This window comes from Vidua macroura, chromosome 5 (assembly GCF_024509145.1).
Source record: "Vidua macroura isolate BioBank_ID:100142 chromosome 5, ASM2450914v1, whole genome shotgun sequence".
Taxonomy (NCBI): Eukaryota; Metazoa; Chordata; class Aves; order Passeriformes; family Viduidae; genus Vidua; species Vidua macroura.
In genome coordinates, this window is record NC_071575.1 from 33827605 (window position 1) to 33842806 (window position 15202).

The 15202-nt window shown below is 42.8% G+C and overlaps 1 protein-coding gene across 3 annotated transcripts in view; it reads right to left on the reverse strand.

The window, feature by feature from the left end:
- The window catches only part of TMTC2 (transmembrane O-mannosyltransferase targeting cadherins 2), a 243499-nt gene extending 241887 nt beyond the window's left edge, over window positions 1-1612 (reverse strand). For all 3 annotated transcript variants that reach the window (XM_053977222.1, XM_053977223.1, XM_053977224.1), the window contains exon 1: window positions 1266-1612. In XM_053977222.1, coding sequence (XP_053833197.1) covers window positions 1266-1348 — 83 coding nt within the window. In that variant the 5' untranslated portion in view covers window positions 1349-1612. The remainder of the gene's footprint in view (window positions 1-1265) is intronic.
- Window positions 1613-15202: the final 13590 nt, after the last annotated feature.

The following is a 15202-nucleotide window of genomic DNA, read 5'->3' on the forward strand; positions in this document are numbered from 1 at the left end:
CTGCAGCCAACTCTCTTCCCAGCCAGAGACCTATACCAGGACTAACACTTGGCATTTGCTTCCACTATAATAGGTTTAATAGTAGCAAGCCTTGAAAACAGGGGGAAGTATTCTGGAAGCGGTGACAGGTCTTAAAACACAGCAGGTGCACTGTAACACAGCGTAAAGGAGGAAAATTCCAAGTTTAGTAACTAATTACTGCAGGACAGGCAGGTTATTTTCCAAGGCAAATGCCTAATCAAAAACGCATCATTCGAATCCCATCAGCATGCCGGGAAGTTCAATTCAGCAGCAAACATCATCCTGATCAGGTACATCCCTCACCCCACCTCGCCGTGCTTCCTCCTCTCACACCAAAGGCTCCAAGGCACCAACCCTGCCTGACAGCTGCTCAGGGAGTTCGCTGGCATCGTGAACCTGAGCCATGCCGTAAGACCCTCTGCTCACACACCCACCCAGGGGCACTCCTCGCTCTCTCTCTCCCGCACAGGCAGCCCCGCACGCGTGGCCAGCTGCCGGCTCCCGCAGGATTCCAGCCGCGCTGCCGGGATGGGACGAGGCCGGGAGAGCCGCGCCGGGCCCAGCGGAGCCCTCCACCCACCCGCCCCCGGGGCAGACAGTCTCTGACCACAGAGGAGAGAGGCTGATGAAACGCTGTCAAAGTCAATCCCGGCTCACTTTTTGGATGGTTTAATTCCAATGGAGCATGAATCACCCCAGGACGGTTAATAAGTTTAGCCAGGCGTGCTGTTCTCCCTAATAATACATTATAATTATGCATCTGTTTTAAATGCGATCAGATTAAGTCACCGGAAAAGGCACAAATCCGAATTTCCCCCGACTAAGAACAGCGCCTTTCCGCAGCTGCGGTGGGCAGGTACGGCCAGGAGAGGATCAGGTGGGCAGCCCAAGCCAGCCCAGCGGCGCTCCCGGCCGGCGGGGCTCCGGTCCCCGCGGCCGCCCACCGCAGCCCGGCAGCGCACGACAACTTCCCGTGGGCGCTCGGTCCCGGCGGAGCTGGGGAACGGGACGGGAGGCGGCCGGGCACCCCGCTGACACCGCGCATAAGGGAGCAGCCCAGGACATGCCAACGTGGATCGGCGAGTCCCTTCCCGCTACGTGGGGCTGGAGAGGACCGAGTCCGAGCCTCCAAAGCCCCGGGACCCTCCGGCGCCGCCCAGGGCACCAGAAGGGGGGCGGCCGAATCTCCGCTCCCGACAGGTGAGCAACCCCTGCCCGCCCAGCCCCGCCGCTCCCCGCCCTACCTGTCATCGTAGCAGAAGTCGGCGCTCAGGGTATTGAGGTACAGGGCGAGCCCCAGGGCGCTGCTCAACAACTCCGCGATCATCTCTCCGCCTTCCACCGCCGCCGCCTCTCGCACCGGGGCAGCCTCCTGCCCTGCCCAGCCTCCCGCGCCAGCCCCGCCGCGCCTGCCCCTCTCGTTCCCCGCGCCCCCCGGCACCGCGGGGCTCCGCTACGTGCTCCGCCGGCGGCCACAGCCTGACGGCATCCCCCGCTCCGCCGCCCCTACCCCATGGCAGCGGGGCGATCGGCGGCGACAGCAGAGCGGGGCTGAGCGGAGCGGAGCGAGGCAGGGCGGGGCTCGGGCTCCGGCTCCCGCCTTCCTTCCGCGGCGCCCCGGCGCCGCCGCAGCTCCGTTCCCCGCCCGCGCCCCCCTCGCTGCCGAGTCGGGCGCCGCCGCCGAGGCTCTGGGAGCGCCCGCGTGGGGTGCCCCGGGCTCCCACCGCGCCTGCGTACGGGCCCGCCCCGCGCCGCCCTCTGCGCCCGCCCCGCGCCCGCCCCGCGCCCGCCCCGCGCCCGCCCCGCGCCCGCCCCGCGCCCGCCCCGCGCCCGCCCCGCGTGCCGGCGGCGGAGCCGGCCGCACGCCCGCTCCGGCCCCGCCGACACGGGCTGGGCCGTGGGCTGGGCCGTGGCTGGGCCGTGGGCTGGGCCGGGTCTCACTGCCAGCTGGGCACAATCAGGGCTTATTGTCCTTCCCCTTTTCTCCTTTTTCCGTTTTCCTGTTCCATTCTGTTTTCTCTTTGACTTTTTTCCCTTTATTTTCCCTTTTTCTCTGTTCCCCTTTTCTCTTCTTCCATTTCCCGTCTTTATTTTTCTTGTTTTCCTGTTTCCCTTTTTCCCCCTTTTTTTCTTTCTTTTTACTCAGCCGTGCTGAATAGGTCAGATGAGGAGCAAAGAGAAGGGCTATACCTATATTGGGGATGGGATGCCAGAGCAGGGGGCTCCACACTTGCCCACAGCCTGCTATTTATCAGAGTGAACATCCATAGGGAGCACTTAGCTTAGCTTACAGTTAAACTTGTCAGAGAGGGTCGGAAACAAACACACCCCAAGGCAAGGAGCGCTGCAAGCTGGTGCTCCCTCAGGACAGCCCCACAACTACTGCCCACGAGAGGAGGGGTGGGTATAGCCAGAGATGGTGCACTTTGAGTAGAACAGATAAATAGACCAGAAAGCCAGCTGTGGAAAATAATGCACTGAAACCATCTTCCAGAATTCATGAGATACAGAGGCATGAAGTTACAGAAAGGATTTGGGTCCATCCAGCTGATTATTTCTCTTTTTATAGAAAAAATTTAAAACATTGCCTCCTTTCGCTGCTAGCCAGCCCTTTTATGTAACTGTTTCCTCATGATTTCCATCAAGAGGCACATCATGCTGTCCCAGAAGAATGGGAGTCTGTTCATCAAGCTGTGTCTAATAAATTGGGGAACTTTTAACAAGTTTTCTTTCTCCCCTATGTGATTATTTAATGCTGTTCTTTGCAACCTCAAAATATAAGAAGTACATTAAGACCTCTTTTCAAGCAATGCTCAATGTGCTCCTGGGAAGTCTGCCCCAAGTGTCACAAACATCTCAGCTGCTTCTACTTAGATTCAGGGAATGTGTTATCACCATCAGTGGCAGTAATTGCAGACATAGGGGGAGGTGCATTTTTTTCAGAACATTAAAGCTTTGAGGGGCCTTACTGAACCCATTAGCAGATCACATTGATCTGGCATTAAACTTTTCAGCCTGAAGCACTGAACATAGTAACTTAGATTTTAAAGAATTGGTACTCTTCATCAGAAGACCTGTGATCCTTCCTTTCAGACACCAATTCTCAATATGCCTCTGGACCTACTGCCAAGATCCCAGTTATCATGACTTAGTCCTCCTTGCTGCAGTGGAATTGTTGAATTCACACACCAGGTTTGTACAGCTCCTTCTGTAGAACATCCTAATAAACTCTGCATAAAAAGCAGTATAATTGCTGCTAAGTCATAGTGGCAGAAGCCTCTTGTTATCCATCAAAAGCATATGTATTTTTTCTTCAAAGAGTAGGACTACAGACTGGGGTAGATGAGATCTGGCAGAAAAGCTTTAGAAACAAAATAGATCCTCCAGGAAAAAAAAAAAGCTTAACAAAGCCAGGCACTGTCTAATAAAAGCAAGTGTCAAGAAAGGGTGGGATGAAGTGTGTAGACCGTATAGAGAGTGCTTGCTCCCAAGGACATCACAAGTGCTCCAGGGTGACTGGAACCAGCCTCTCCCAGTCGATTTATCTACACTACAAGAATCCACAAAGATCTGTGTATCTTGCTGACACATTTCTTGTTTCTTGTAGAAACAAAGGGCAAGTTTCCTCCCAATGGCAAGAGCTGTCTCCAGTGGAGATAGCCTGCTTTGTAGAAAGATACAGATGGCAACATGTGCATGCAGCACCTCACTTGTCAGCTCTGGAACTCCACAAACTGGGCCATGCCAGGGGCAGAAGCCAGAAAGAGCCAGTGCAGAAACCTGGAGACAAATTGAATATAAAAACTATCGACCCTGTTAAACAATGCCACAAAAGAAAACAAGAGGGTAGAAATCAAATAATAATAAAATAATTCTTTCTCTTCTTAGAGTTGGTTAAAAGTATTAAATACATGTAGTCATGAATAACATTATATTTTACTGTATCATTGAGAGATATCAGACAACATTCTGATAGCAGATTTACAATGTGATGTACAGGAACCACAAGGTGTCAGAAGAGCTAATTTAGAAGTTCAGATCTGTCACTAAGCACATATTTTGAAAACAGTCTTTACCTCCAGAAAGTCACAGGCTGTAGTGCCAGGGAAGAGGGAAGAGATGTAGGGTTGTAATAACACATAATAATAACAACAGTAATTGTAAAGATAACTAGAGTTACATAGTCTAACAGCTGATCTACTGTGTAGAGCCTAGTAGACAAATTCACTTTGTTTTGCTTTATTGCAAATATGACAATCAAAGTTATCTGTTTTAATACCAGTTGGGAAATTTCTTCATTAAAGACATTATGGACTCTGAGTCACCATGCTACAAGATATTTCACCTAAACGGTGCCTGAAAGATTATGTTGTGGCACAAAATGTAGAAATACATGTCTGTCATAGTGACAGATTTGGTTAACTGGTCACTGACTATGAGACCTTAAATGTCAGGGTAATGCATGTGGTACAGATCCCTCAACAGATTAGATTAGACACCTCAATTTCTGTACACTGGGTTAATTTGCTGCAGCTTGTAAAAAATAGTTGTGCCAACTTCCTTAAAGCATCTGAGAAGAGAAAGGCTAACCCCTTGAAAGCTGCTAGGGGTTTTGATTAGAATGAGGTAACTGGATATTAAATGTAACTATAGGAATAATTAAGTGGAATTTTTCATTTTTTTGCCAGTTCTTATGCTCAGATACCATCAAAGAAATGTCATAACATACTGTGCCTAATTTTGAACAATCCAAATGACACCCAAAAATGTAGCTTAATGAACCTCAGAAATGTAAACATTGGTCCATTTTGAAATACTCATGCAGTCAAGAATAAACTGGTACTATCTAAGGAAGGACAAAATTATTTTATTTGATCAAAAGTGGAGAAAGAGGAGTAGAGGAGAATGCTTTAGCCAAGTGCTGCTTTCACAATTAGTCACTGATCCACAGAGGTAATGTTGTTGGATTCTGTGGACTAGGATCCAAGCTGTTGTTTTCCTTTCGTGTTAACAAGATCATGTTAATCTTCAAAGACAACAGTATTTCTGCATTCTCTAAGAATTTTTTTTTTTTTGCTAGGGTTATGATAATAATAATATCAGTAATGTCAGCCAAAGTAAAAATAAGTTGCAACTCCAAAGCTGTAAAATTTCATGGAAATATGTATGAAATATTGTAGATATGACAAAAAAATTAAACAGATGCAGGAAAAACAAGCACATACAGGACTTGTATCAGTACTTGGAAGAGATTTTAACATTTCTTAACAATGTACATTTCTGGGAGGCACCAATTCCTACTTTATATCAGTCAGTGGAGCTAGAGTATTGCTGCAGAGCTGGAGAAAGAGAGGTAGAGAGAAAGGGAGAGAGAAAACCAATGCATTTTTAACTTGACCTAATCTAATTATGCAGACTCTCTCTACAGAGGAAAAAAAAAAAAAAGATAGTTCAAGGGAAGTTTCTTGTATGCACACAACATGCAGGGGCATTTGTATGACTCATAGGTGAGCATATCTCAGAGGCAGAGAAAAAGGTAATTTTTAGTCTCTTTTTGAATTTTCAAGGATTATTTTCTTAATATTACTCCATTCTAGACTAATCCTAATCTGCTTTGCATATCGATCTCCCATGTCCTTTGAGATAGCTCAAAGAGAGATCAAAAAGAGTTTTTAATCCTTCTTGTTCAGAGTAAGTTGACAGTATAAACTTACTAAATGCAGATATGTCTATTTGTCATCTCCCAGAACATGATCCTCTTACTGTTTTTCTCATGCTTTATAAAAATATCAATTTGCCTATTTTGGTTTTTGGTTTTTAGAAATTTTTTTGTTTGGTTTGATTTTGTTAGGTTGGGCTTTTTTTTATTTCTTTTTATAAAAACAGCTCAAAGAAATACAGATTCTTAAAAGTTGGCTCTGGAAGTAAATTAGAAATAACCTCATTTTATGCAGGTGGAAATCAAGGCAACTGGCATTTGTATCAGTTTATCCAAATCATATGAGAACTCTACAGCAGAAAAGGAATCCATCCAAGGTCCCAGCCATGATTCTAAGTCATTCATTTGCTTTCATCATGAGATCATCCTTCCATTCACAGTAATTGATATTTCCTTAGACAAAACACAATGGAATTATCTCAGGGATTAATTTGGCCTAGGACACTAATTCTGAGAAAAGTTCTACTTGACAGATGGATGCCTGCAACATAACCAAGAGGTCTGTAGTGTGCAGCCTGGGTTTTGTGCAGGTGGAGGATAGGGAGTATGAGTTGTGTATCATATCCTGCCTCTCATCATTTCTTGGCAGCTGTATTGCCCAGTAGATGGAAAAGTTTCATCAGCAGCTGAAAATCTGTTCCTTGTCATCTTCCTTCCCATAGAAAGAAGCGAATCATTGTGCTGTCCATAAGTCCTCTACTTTTCAGGCTATTGACACTGTGATGCAGATGTTGAAAGACAGTTTTTACTCTAGATCTGTCTACTTCTACTTTATTTGTCCTTCAAATGTACAACCTGGGATATTAGCTGTGAAAACTGGACAAAAAATGATACATCTCTGTGGCAGCAAGATCAGATCTTCATCCCACAGCAGAGAAAAAGCAGCCAAAGATGCAAGTGTAATTTCCACCTCAATCCCTGCAGATTTTCTATGGAATAACCTAATTTACTTCTTTACCTCAGGACAATCCTGGCTTCCTGCTGTATAAACATGAAGTAAAGCCAGGAAAACCATGATTACTCTTATTTCAGAGGGAATATGTCAACATTACCAAGACATATCTAACACCAGCACAAGTACAATTCTCAAGAGTTAAATAAACAAGGGGAAATTATTATAGGGTGTAAACCTTTGAACCCCTCTCAACAGAGTCAGTTTGATTTTTTATAATAATATTGGAACTAAATGACATTTTTTACTGCAATATAGATAAACCCAGAGAGGATAATTCAAGTAGTTCTAGGTTCTTAATTAACAATATAGCAGAAACAGCAACTAAATTAGCAGGAATTAATGTTTCTTCTCATCTGCTTGCTCATTTTGAGGAATCCATCTTTGTATACATGAAATCCTGAATTAAAATCTCAGATGGCCTCTATCTCCATACTTCAAAATATAATTAACACATGCTAGCAATAAAGTCACATTAAATTTAATTTTTGATGAAATAAACACATTACTGCATTTTTAGTAGTTTAAGGACATTTCTACGTTGATTTAGAGATAAGGCAATTTCTTCTTTTATTTTCAAATATGGTAAAATGCAAAATATGAAACATGTGAGGGCTTTTTTATACCCAAGATTTGTAGAAGAAGTTTAATCAGTCCAGTGGAGCATTTGTAGCTTTTAAGTGATGCAGTGACTCAGGAAATGCAGGTGACCCAGTTTCTCCCCTGCTGTGTCATACAAAGAGATAAATACAGAATTGTATACTTTCTGTGAACAATGAGTTGATTGCTTGGCTACTGGCTATTGCATATACATTCTGGATTGCAGCTACATTGATGTGTGCCATAGGATGCAGTGAAATGAAGGTTATAATCTCCAGTGTGCACACCAAAAATAAAATTATTTGGAGACTCTATTCCAGTACTTTTCCCTCCCATGTACATCATCAGAGAGGAGAGAATTCCCTGTGTTTTGCAAAGTAGCAGCTTTCTAATATTATTTAATCTCTTCTTATTTTTATTCTAGTAATGTTTGCTTACTTTGTTTACTTGGGAAAGTATACCTTGGAAAATATACCTAGCTCTATCTCCCATGAAATTTACCATCACTAAACTGGCCTGTCTATACCAAGGTGTTCACACACTGGTGATAGCAAACTTGGACTTTGATCAATCTCCAGCGACCTTGAGGAAAATTTACTATTGTAAGATTGTTTTCTTATAATTTTTAGATAAAGTTGGTAAAAATAATGTTTTTCCTTTCTAATCCCATTAGGAATTTTTGGAAAACAACAATGTCCTACTGAATACATCTCATGGTAAATTTGACTTCCTGTGTTAAGGCCTTAATTTAGTTTCCTCAATCTGCTAATGAGTAAGACATGCAGCCTCCATGATCAACAAAAGGATTTTCCCATATGCTGGCTACCATGTGATTAAATCCTTATTTTGTAGGGCAGGTACATTGTCAGAGATTTTGGATCATGTTTGCAGCTGGTGTAACTTGTCATATCTTCAGCAGAACTGTTGCAGTTTCAATCATCTAATGTCTATTCCTTAATACAGAGCGAGGCATGAAAAGAGATAAATAGGTCTAGAGATTGTTGATATTTTAAATTCCTTCCTATCATATTTTGCACAAGAAAGAGCATTAAATTTGGCTATGTAAATAGAACCCAGATTTTAAAATAGCCAGGTTCTCTTATGCATCAAGGAGAAAGAAGGATATAAACCAGAATTATTGGCTTTCTGTGATATTTTATATTCAATTTTCTCTTATTACATTCATGCCATGTAATTGCATGCACATGTGTACATGCATGGTCCTTATTGTGCAGGGTTACAGCCAGATTCTTGTTCACATGACAGAGCTCTATTGGGGGTTTGGGGCACTGCTGCAGTCTCCTTTATTCTGTGTGCAGCAATGAATGCTCCTTCCTATATCTGCCAAATGTATGGTTTGATCCCATTGATATCCATTTGGCATCAGGCTGTTACTCACTAACCCTTCACCACAGCTATTAATCACACAAACATGCAAGGTAGTCTGCTCGGTTGTCTTGTGCTATTAAAGTCCATTGCTGAAATACATTTTCCCGGGTGATTCCTGCCTCACGAGCCTATTCCCAGCACCCACAACATATAGACCCATCCAAATTGCCGGGCATATTCCAGCTGTTTCTAAGAAACTGTCTTTACCTCATAGTTATCCCCTCTTTCCCTGGACTCACCCTCGGCACTGCACTGTTATACATTGCAGCATATTTTAGCGAGGGACTTGGAAGAAACCCGCACATTTTAGAATGCCATTTTGAAAATTTAACTAACTGCAAATTCTTCATTCTTCTTATGGCTTGATCTCAGAGACTTGCCTAATTTGTGCCGGTTTAGACGGTTTCCATTAGCAGCAGCAGATGGTAGTTGGCTGAAAGGTTCCTATGACACAATCCTCTGTGTGTACAAATAACCCACAAACAACCTACAAAGTGCTTTTTAACCCTGGCCATGGCTGAAATCAGATAAGAAAAAAGGTTCTTTATTTGTAATTCCTACCCTTCTACAATAAGAATTCAACTTTGAAAGGGGTCTGACAAGTTAGTCATGAATATTGCCAGATAAGGCGTTGTCCCAGGGCCACCAAGCAGCACCAGCCAGGCAAAAGGACTACCAAACAAGACTCCAAAAGTACTGCTGGTAACCCAAGAGCTTTACCAGCAAAAAGGAACTGAGCCATGAGCCAGTTTTGTGAACGAGGAGCAAATCCTTAACTAACTTACATCATCATTGCTTTGGTACAAAGACACCAAAGCTGGTGTGGCTTACATAGGTTATCTGTAAATGTATCTCCACCTTTGCCATACGCTCTATGGGAAGAGTGCTATAATGTTATTTATACACACACCAAAAAAAGAAATGTCTAATTTTTGCACATATTTGAACTGAGCTTCAGAGAAAATTTCTGATCGTCTCTATAACATGCTTCCTAAAAGCAAACCTTCAGTGGCAAAACATGGAATAACAAATTATTTTTCAGTAGAAAAAACAAACTCCTGTCACAGGGACACATTTGTCTGATTCATATTCTCCAATGTTCACTTTTATTGCAGCTTTTAAAGCCAAATGGTTTAGTTTGAGTTTATAAGTTTTTCTGATGTTTAAAGTTTGGCAGTTGATAGACAAAAACACTCATATAGCAGAGGACATGGTGGAAAAAAAGGGAGAACAGGGTTGCAGTGCTGAGCTCAGGGTCCTGCTGCAGGCAATTCTGAAGGCCAGTACCCATTATGAAATAGAGATTTTTGGAATTCACTTAAGTTAACAAAATTAATTAAGCATTTATATTTTAGCTTGTAGAGTTATGTGTTGAATTTTAACCTTTTACTTAAGAAACCTCTGCCATGGTTCAAAGAGTATAAGAAAATGCAAATTTCTGAAGCTTCTTGCATAAAGACCAATACTAGAGGAGGCAAAGAACCCAGATAAAGGGGCTCCTCTGTCTCCAAGCCTATCAAGACTGACAGACGTACTCAGATAAGCACCAAAGGACCGAAAGCACACGCACAGAGGGGAAAAGTTCAAAAGTTCAATCATGAGGAAGACCACAATCTTCAGCCTCAGGACCACCGAGAGACCCCCATACGACCACCACAGCAAACCACGCGTGCCCAGAAGGGCGTGGACCTATTTAGCATAAGAGGCGAGGACAGGCGGGGCCAGGGGTTGAATATGCATGAAAAAGTTGTGTAATGTATTGCATATGGAACACCTTTGGGAATAAAGGTGTGGGTCAGACTGAGGCTCGGGGCACAAGTTTTGGAGAGCTATCTCACTTGTGCCGGGCGCTGACATACATACCCACTTCATAACTACCCCAGGTTGTGGAGTCTATTTATTTATTCCGTGTATCGCTTCAATTATATGCAGCGCCCATTTTCCCAGTTATATTCCTCGAGGTATTTATTCTGGTGTTCCTATCACAGAATCTGGTGCCTTTGGATGCTTTTTAGAGCATTTAGGGAGTGCAGAATTACAGAAACAGATGTCAAATATCCCTAATTCTCAGTGTAGCCATTAGAAATCATGTCTTCTTAATCCTGTTGTCAAAATGCAGACAGGACAATCTTTGCCACAATTAATGTGTAGCATTTTTCCCAGCCTACTTTCCTTATCAGGTGGAATGGTGAAATGTTTGGGAAGGCCTCCAAAACTGAACAGCAAGCTCAGCTCTACATCCTCTGACAGATATGCACTCATCACCACCAAGTATCTACTTGGTGCTGTACTTTTATCAGGTCTTAAATGCCCAGAGCACTGCAGCAACAACTTTTCTCATTTACATGAGGAATAAATATGTGTGGCTGCATAACTTTAGAAAGGAAGAAAACTTACCTAGGTTTGTCAAAAGAGTTTGAGGAACTTAGAAAAACAATAATTTTAAAAAATAGTGTTGCTGTCAAAATTGGCCTTTATTCTAAATGAAGAGAAGTGATTACACAGCAGTGAAGGCATGGCTATCCACCCTTTCCATTAATCACTTCTGCTGGAAAGTATAGAGGGGAGCATACAGTGATTAATCCAAAAGCAGTGGGAGAATACATTCTAGAAAGTGCATAGAATTTCCAGGTCTAGAAGTTCCTGGTGTACAGTAGAGGATGATATCACTTCAGCAGGCAGTTACAGTTCAATGCCACATTGTCAAATTTTACTCTGTAAATATATAATATAACAGATCAAGAAAGAAGCATGTTATTCTTTCTAAATCACAGGGGTTGAAAGGTAATCATTTCCTCTGTCTCTCTTTCTTCCTTTCTGATTGCAGTATTCTCTCTCCTAACATCCTAAACAAAGCTATAACAAAGCCAGGGGTTTAAAGTGTCTTCTAAAATGCCTTAGAAGAATTCATCATGAATTGATGAAGGAGTTTATTTTCAGGCAGTATTTTAAGTTAGAGACATTTCATAACAAAAAAAAAAAAAAAAAAAAAAAAGAACTGTGTTTGTTAGCAGGTAGAGAGGATAACTGTCTCTTTTCACTTAGAGACATGCCATCTATTTTCAATCTGCTTTCAAATTTGTTTGAGATTATTTTACCAGTGCAGAGATTTAGGAGGCTTTAGAAAGCATGTGTTTCTGCAGTTTAGAATATATACTCTTGGTTTTGGGTTTGAGTCCAGTGAAATTTGCAGTTGTATTTCTTCCCTTTCTCTGTTTCTCTTGTTTTTAATCTGCATTGATTGTCCCCCTATAACACAGAAAAAAATCAATTTTCCATTATGTTTTTTAATCAGTCATGGTAAGATTTAAATGGTTCAGGACATTGCAGGTAAAAGAGCTGATAATCAGCTGGGGAGTTCTCTCATTTATTACTCTCAGTTGACAGGAGGTTAAATTCTTCCCTTAGTATCATGATGAGGCAAGTGGAGCAGTGATGCCTTGCATCCAAGTACAGTGCTTGCCAGAGCCCTGCCAGGTGCTGTTAGAGACAGTCTGCCATCCTAGGGTAGCTCGCACTGATGACTGAGACATCTAGAAAGAAAGAAGGACCCAGAAAGAGTCAGCAGCCTGCTGTCAGAAGGCTTTAGGATTGGGAAGTGATTCTCCAATCTCAGCATTTGTTAGTCACTGGCTGGGAGGCCTTGATCTGCTGCTGTATTACAGAGACAACACAAGAAGTGCTGAGACCAGGCCTGCCCATGCAGTGACTCAGGGCCTGAAGCTGCTTTCCCCAGAATCAATGGGAGTCTTTCAACTGGTTTTACAGCAGGAGTTTGTTCAACAGTCACCCCTGTGTGCTGGGAATTATTTGTCCAGTGGAAAGTGTGATGAAAAAAACAAACATTCCCATATTCATCATCCTTGATTGACAAAGAAGTAAAATAATGCAGTTTCAACCAGAAAAGAAGACACTTCAGGAATCTGAAGACTGAGATAAGCAGATCTTTTTTCTTTCTTGATTATTATAGTACAGGGTTAGGAGACTGCTCTATGCAGTAACTCTCTGTGGTCACAGCTTCAGTTTCACTACTATGACTCATCCTTGATTGCTCTTAGGTAAGTGTCAGATGCCTTCTTATTGCTCTCAAGCTTCAGTTCAGCAAAACATACAAGCATATGCCTAAACACCTTTCTGAATAACAATGATCGTCACACATAATTAAAATTCAAAGCACACTTAAATGCATTGCTGAATCAGGGACTTCATGCTCAATATGAGTGATTAAAGGATCATAATCTAATTGTTTTTGCTCACAGTGTGACGTAATTTTTCACTGTATCTCTGTAAAATTTGTATAGGAGCTCAAAAAGAAGTTAAAGAACACCTTTAAACTAGCTAAACATTATGGTACTGAAAAAAACCCCACCAAAATAAAGATTCAGGTCTCTGCTGGAAGCAAGGGTATTTAATTGTTCCATTAATCACACTTTTGCACTGCATAACATTAAAGTGTAAAATATCAATCAATGGTACCTTCCACATAAGTCAGGGCATTTGTAAAATGTAAAAATCCTCTCCAGATTCTGTGGCCTCTCTACTCTGTACCTCCAAAAAGAGGCCAGTGCTGGGCGCTCTCCTGTTGACTGTCATTTAGAGGCTCTCAAGGCCATTTTCACAAACACTACTTTATTTATTTATTTATTTCAGATATTTGAGTGGTGTCATAGGGATAGTAGGGCAGAGGATCTTAGAACCAACATGACAAAACTATTAAGAAAATGTTGGCCCTTGATGGTCACTACTTCCTTATCACTGCTGGATGGCAAAGGACTGGATACTAGTCCCTGCTTCCACCCTGTTTTTTCATGCAAATCCAGCCAACTTCCATCACTTCTGGGTGTCAGTCTCCTTTCTGACTCACATACAGATTTTGCTTTGCCTCCATGGTGCTCTGGGTACATTGTAGAGGCATGCGTGAAACACAAAGAGAGTTGAATCCTTCCAAGCATTTCGGGTAAAACACCCATTCCCTTTTTGCTTTGGCAAAATACCAAATGCTTCTGCTGTGCGTGGCTTCAGACAACACTAAGCTGCTAGCAGCAATGAAAATAGCAATGCTTTTCTGTAGGGATGTTCTGGCAGATCCCACACTGTAGCTTTCTGGCCACTCAGCCCTATCAGAGAAGTCAACTAGAAGTAATATCATTAGGTTAACTGCATGTACTGAGAACAGCACAGTTACCTAAGTCTTGTAAATCAAGGTTACATATTTAGTGTTTTACTCTATTTTGCAGTATGTTAGTTTTTATCAAAAAAGCATGTGACACTCACATGTGCTGCAAGTTAATCTTGTGCTAGTCCACATAGTGATTCTTTCTGTTCAGTCCCGTTGACACCTCTGTAAGTGTTATACTTTCCCCAGATGCTGGGTCGTCAGGCTCACCTGCAGTCTTGTGCAGTTGGACCACTGCAGCTCACAGCCAGTGTGACCCTTAGATTTTCTTCTTTATCATTGGGTGATGATGATCCAGGGGTGAGCACCTACAGACACCAATCACTTTCTGACATAATCCCAAAGACTTCTGTTTTCCTTAACTGACAGAGAGCCCTTAGCCAGCTGCTCTCCTTCATAAGGTCATTTGCAGGACAAACTGCTTTCAGACCCCAATTGATCTTACAGACCACTTTGTGTGATGGGTATCTGTGGAATGGGTATTTCTGTCTAGCTTCAACTTTCCCTCCTGCTGCTCTGCTTTTCCCCTCTTGTATACACTCTCCCAGGGATGCTGCTTTCATTGCTGGCATCTGTCCTGATCCATTCTTGAGAACATGGAGCCAGGGTCGCCTACATAATTCCTGGTACTCTGTGAGGAAGTGTCTGGGTCCCTCCTGGATATTTCTTGGCCATAAGAGTGATTTTCCACTCTCAGGCACTTCTTCCTCTCTGCCAGCAAGCACACTTTGTGGTTTTCTGTATTTGGCCATTGGTCTAGACTACATGAACTCCTACTATTGTTTTGTTGCCTGCTTTAAGACCTCCTGCTACTATGCACTTTTACCACACCCAGATTTTTTGACACTCTTTCAAGACTTCTCATATGATCCTAAACCATAACAAATCATCCCTGCAGGCTTTGTTTGTGGTTCTTACCTCATACTACCTGCTCTTGTATTGCTCTCCCTCTATCAGGAAGATAAAATGACCAGCCACTCTTTAACTCTATTACTTGAATCTAGCTTTGTGACCCCTAAGCTCAGCACCTGCTGCTTGGTAAGCTGAGGGTACCACAGGCACAGACCAGCCTGTCTCTGTGAGATAGCTGTCCAAACTGACAAAACTTCATTTTTCAGGCCAAAATTAATCCCACTTCTCATGGGTAGTTTTCCCAAGCAGAGCCATATGATTTGTGGTTGCTTGCCAGCATAGTTCAGAGAATACCCATAATCTCCACCAGTCCAGTGAAACTAGGTCATTCTTAATTGACATGTCCTGTCTATCTTGCAGGCTAAATGGCTTCTTCAGCTACATTATACAGAGGGTCCTTATTTTCTTGAAGCCACTCTAAAAACTGATAGAC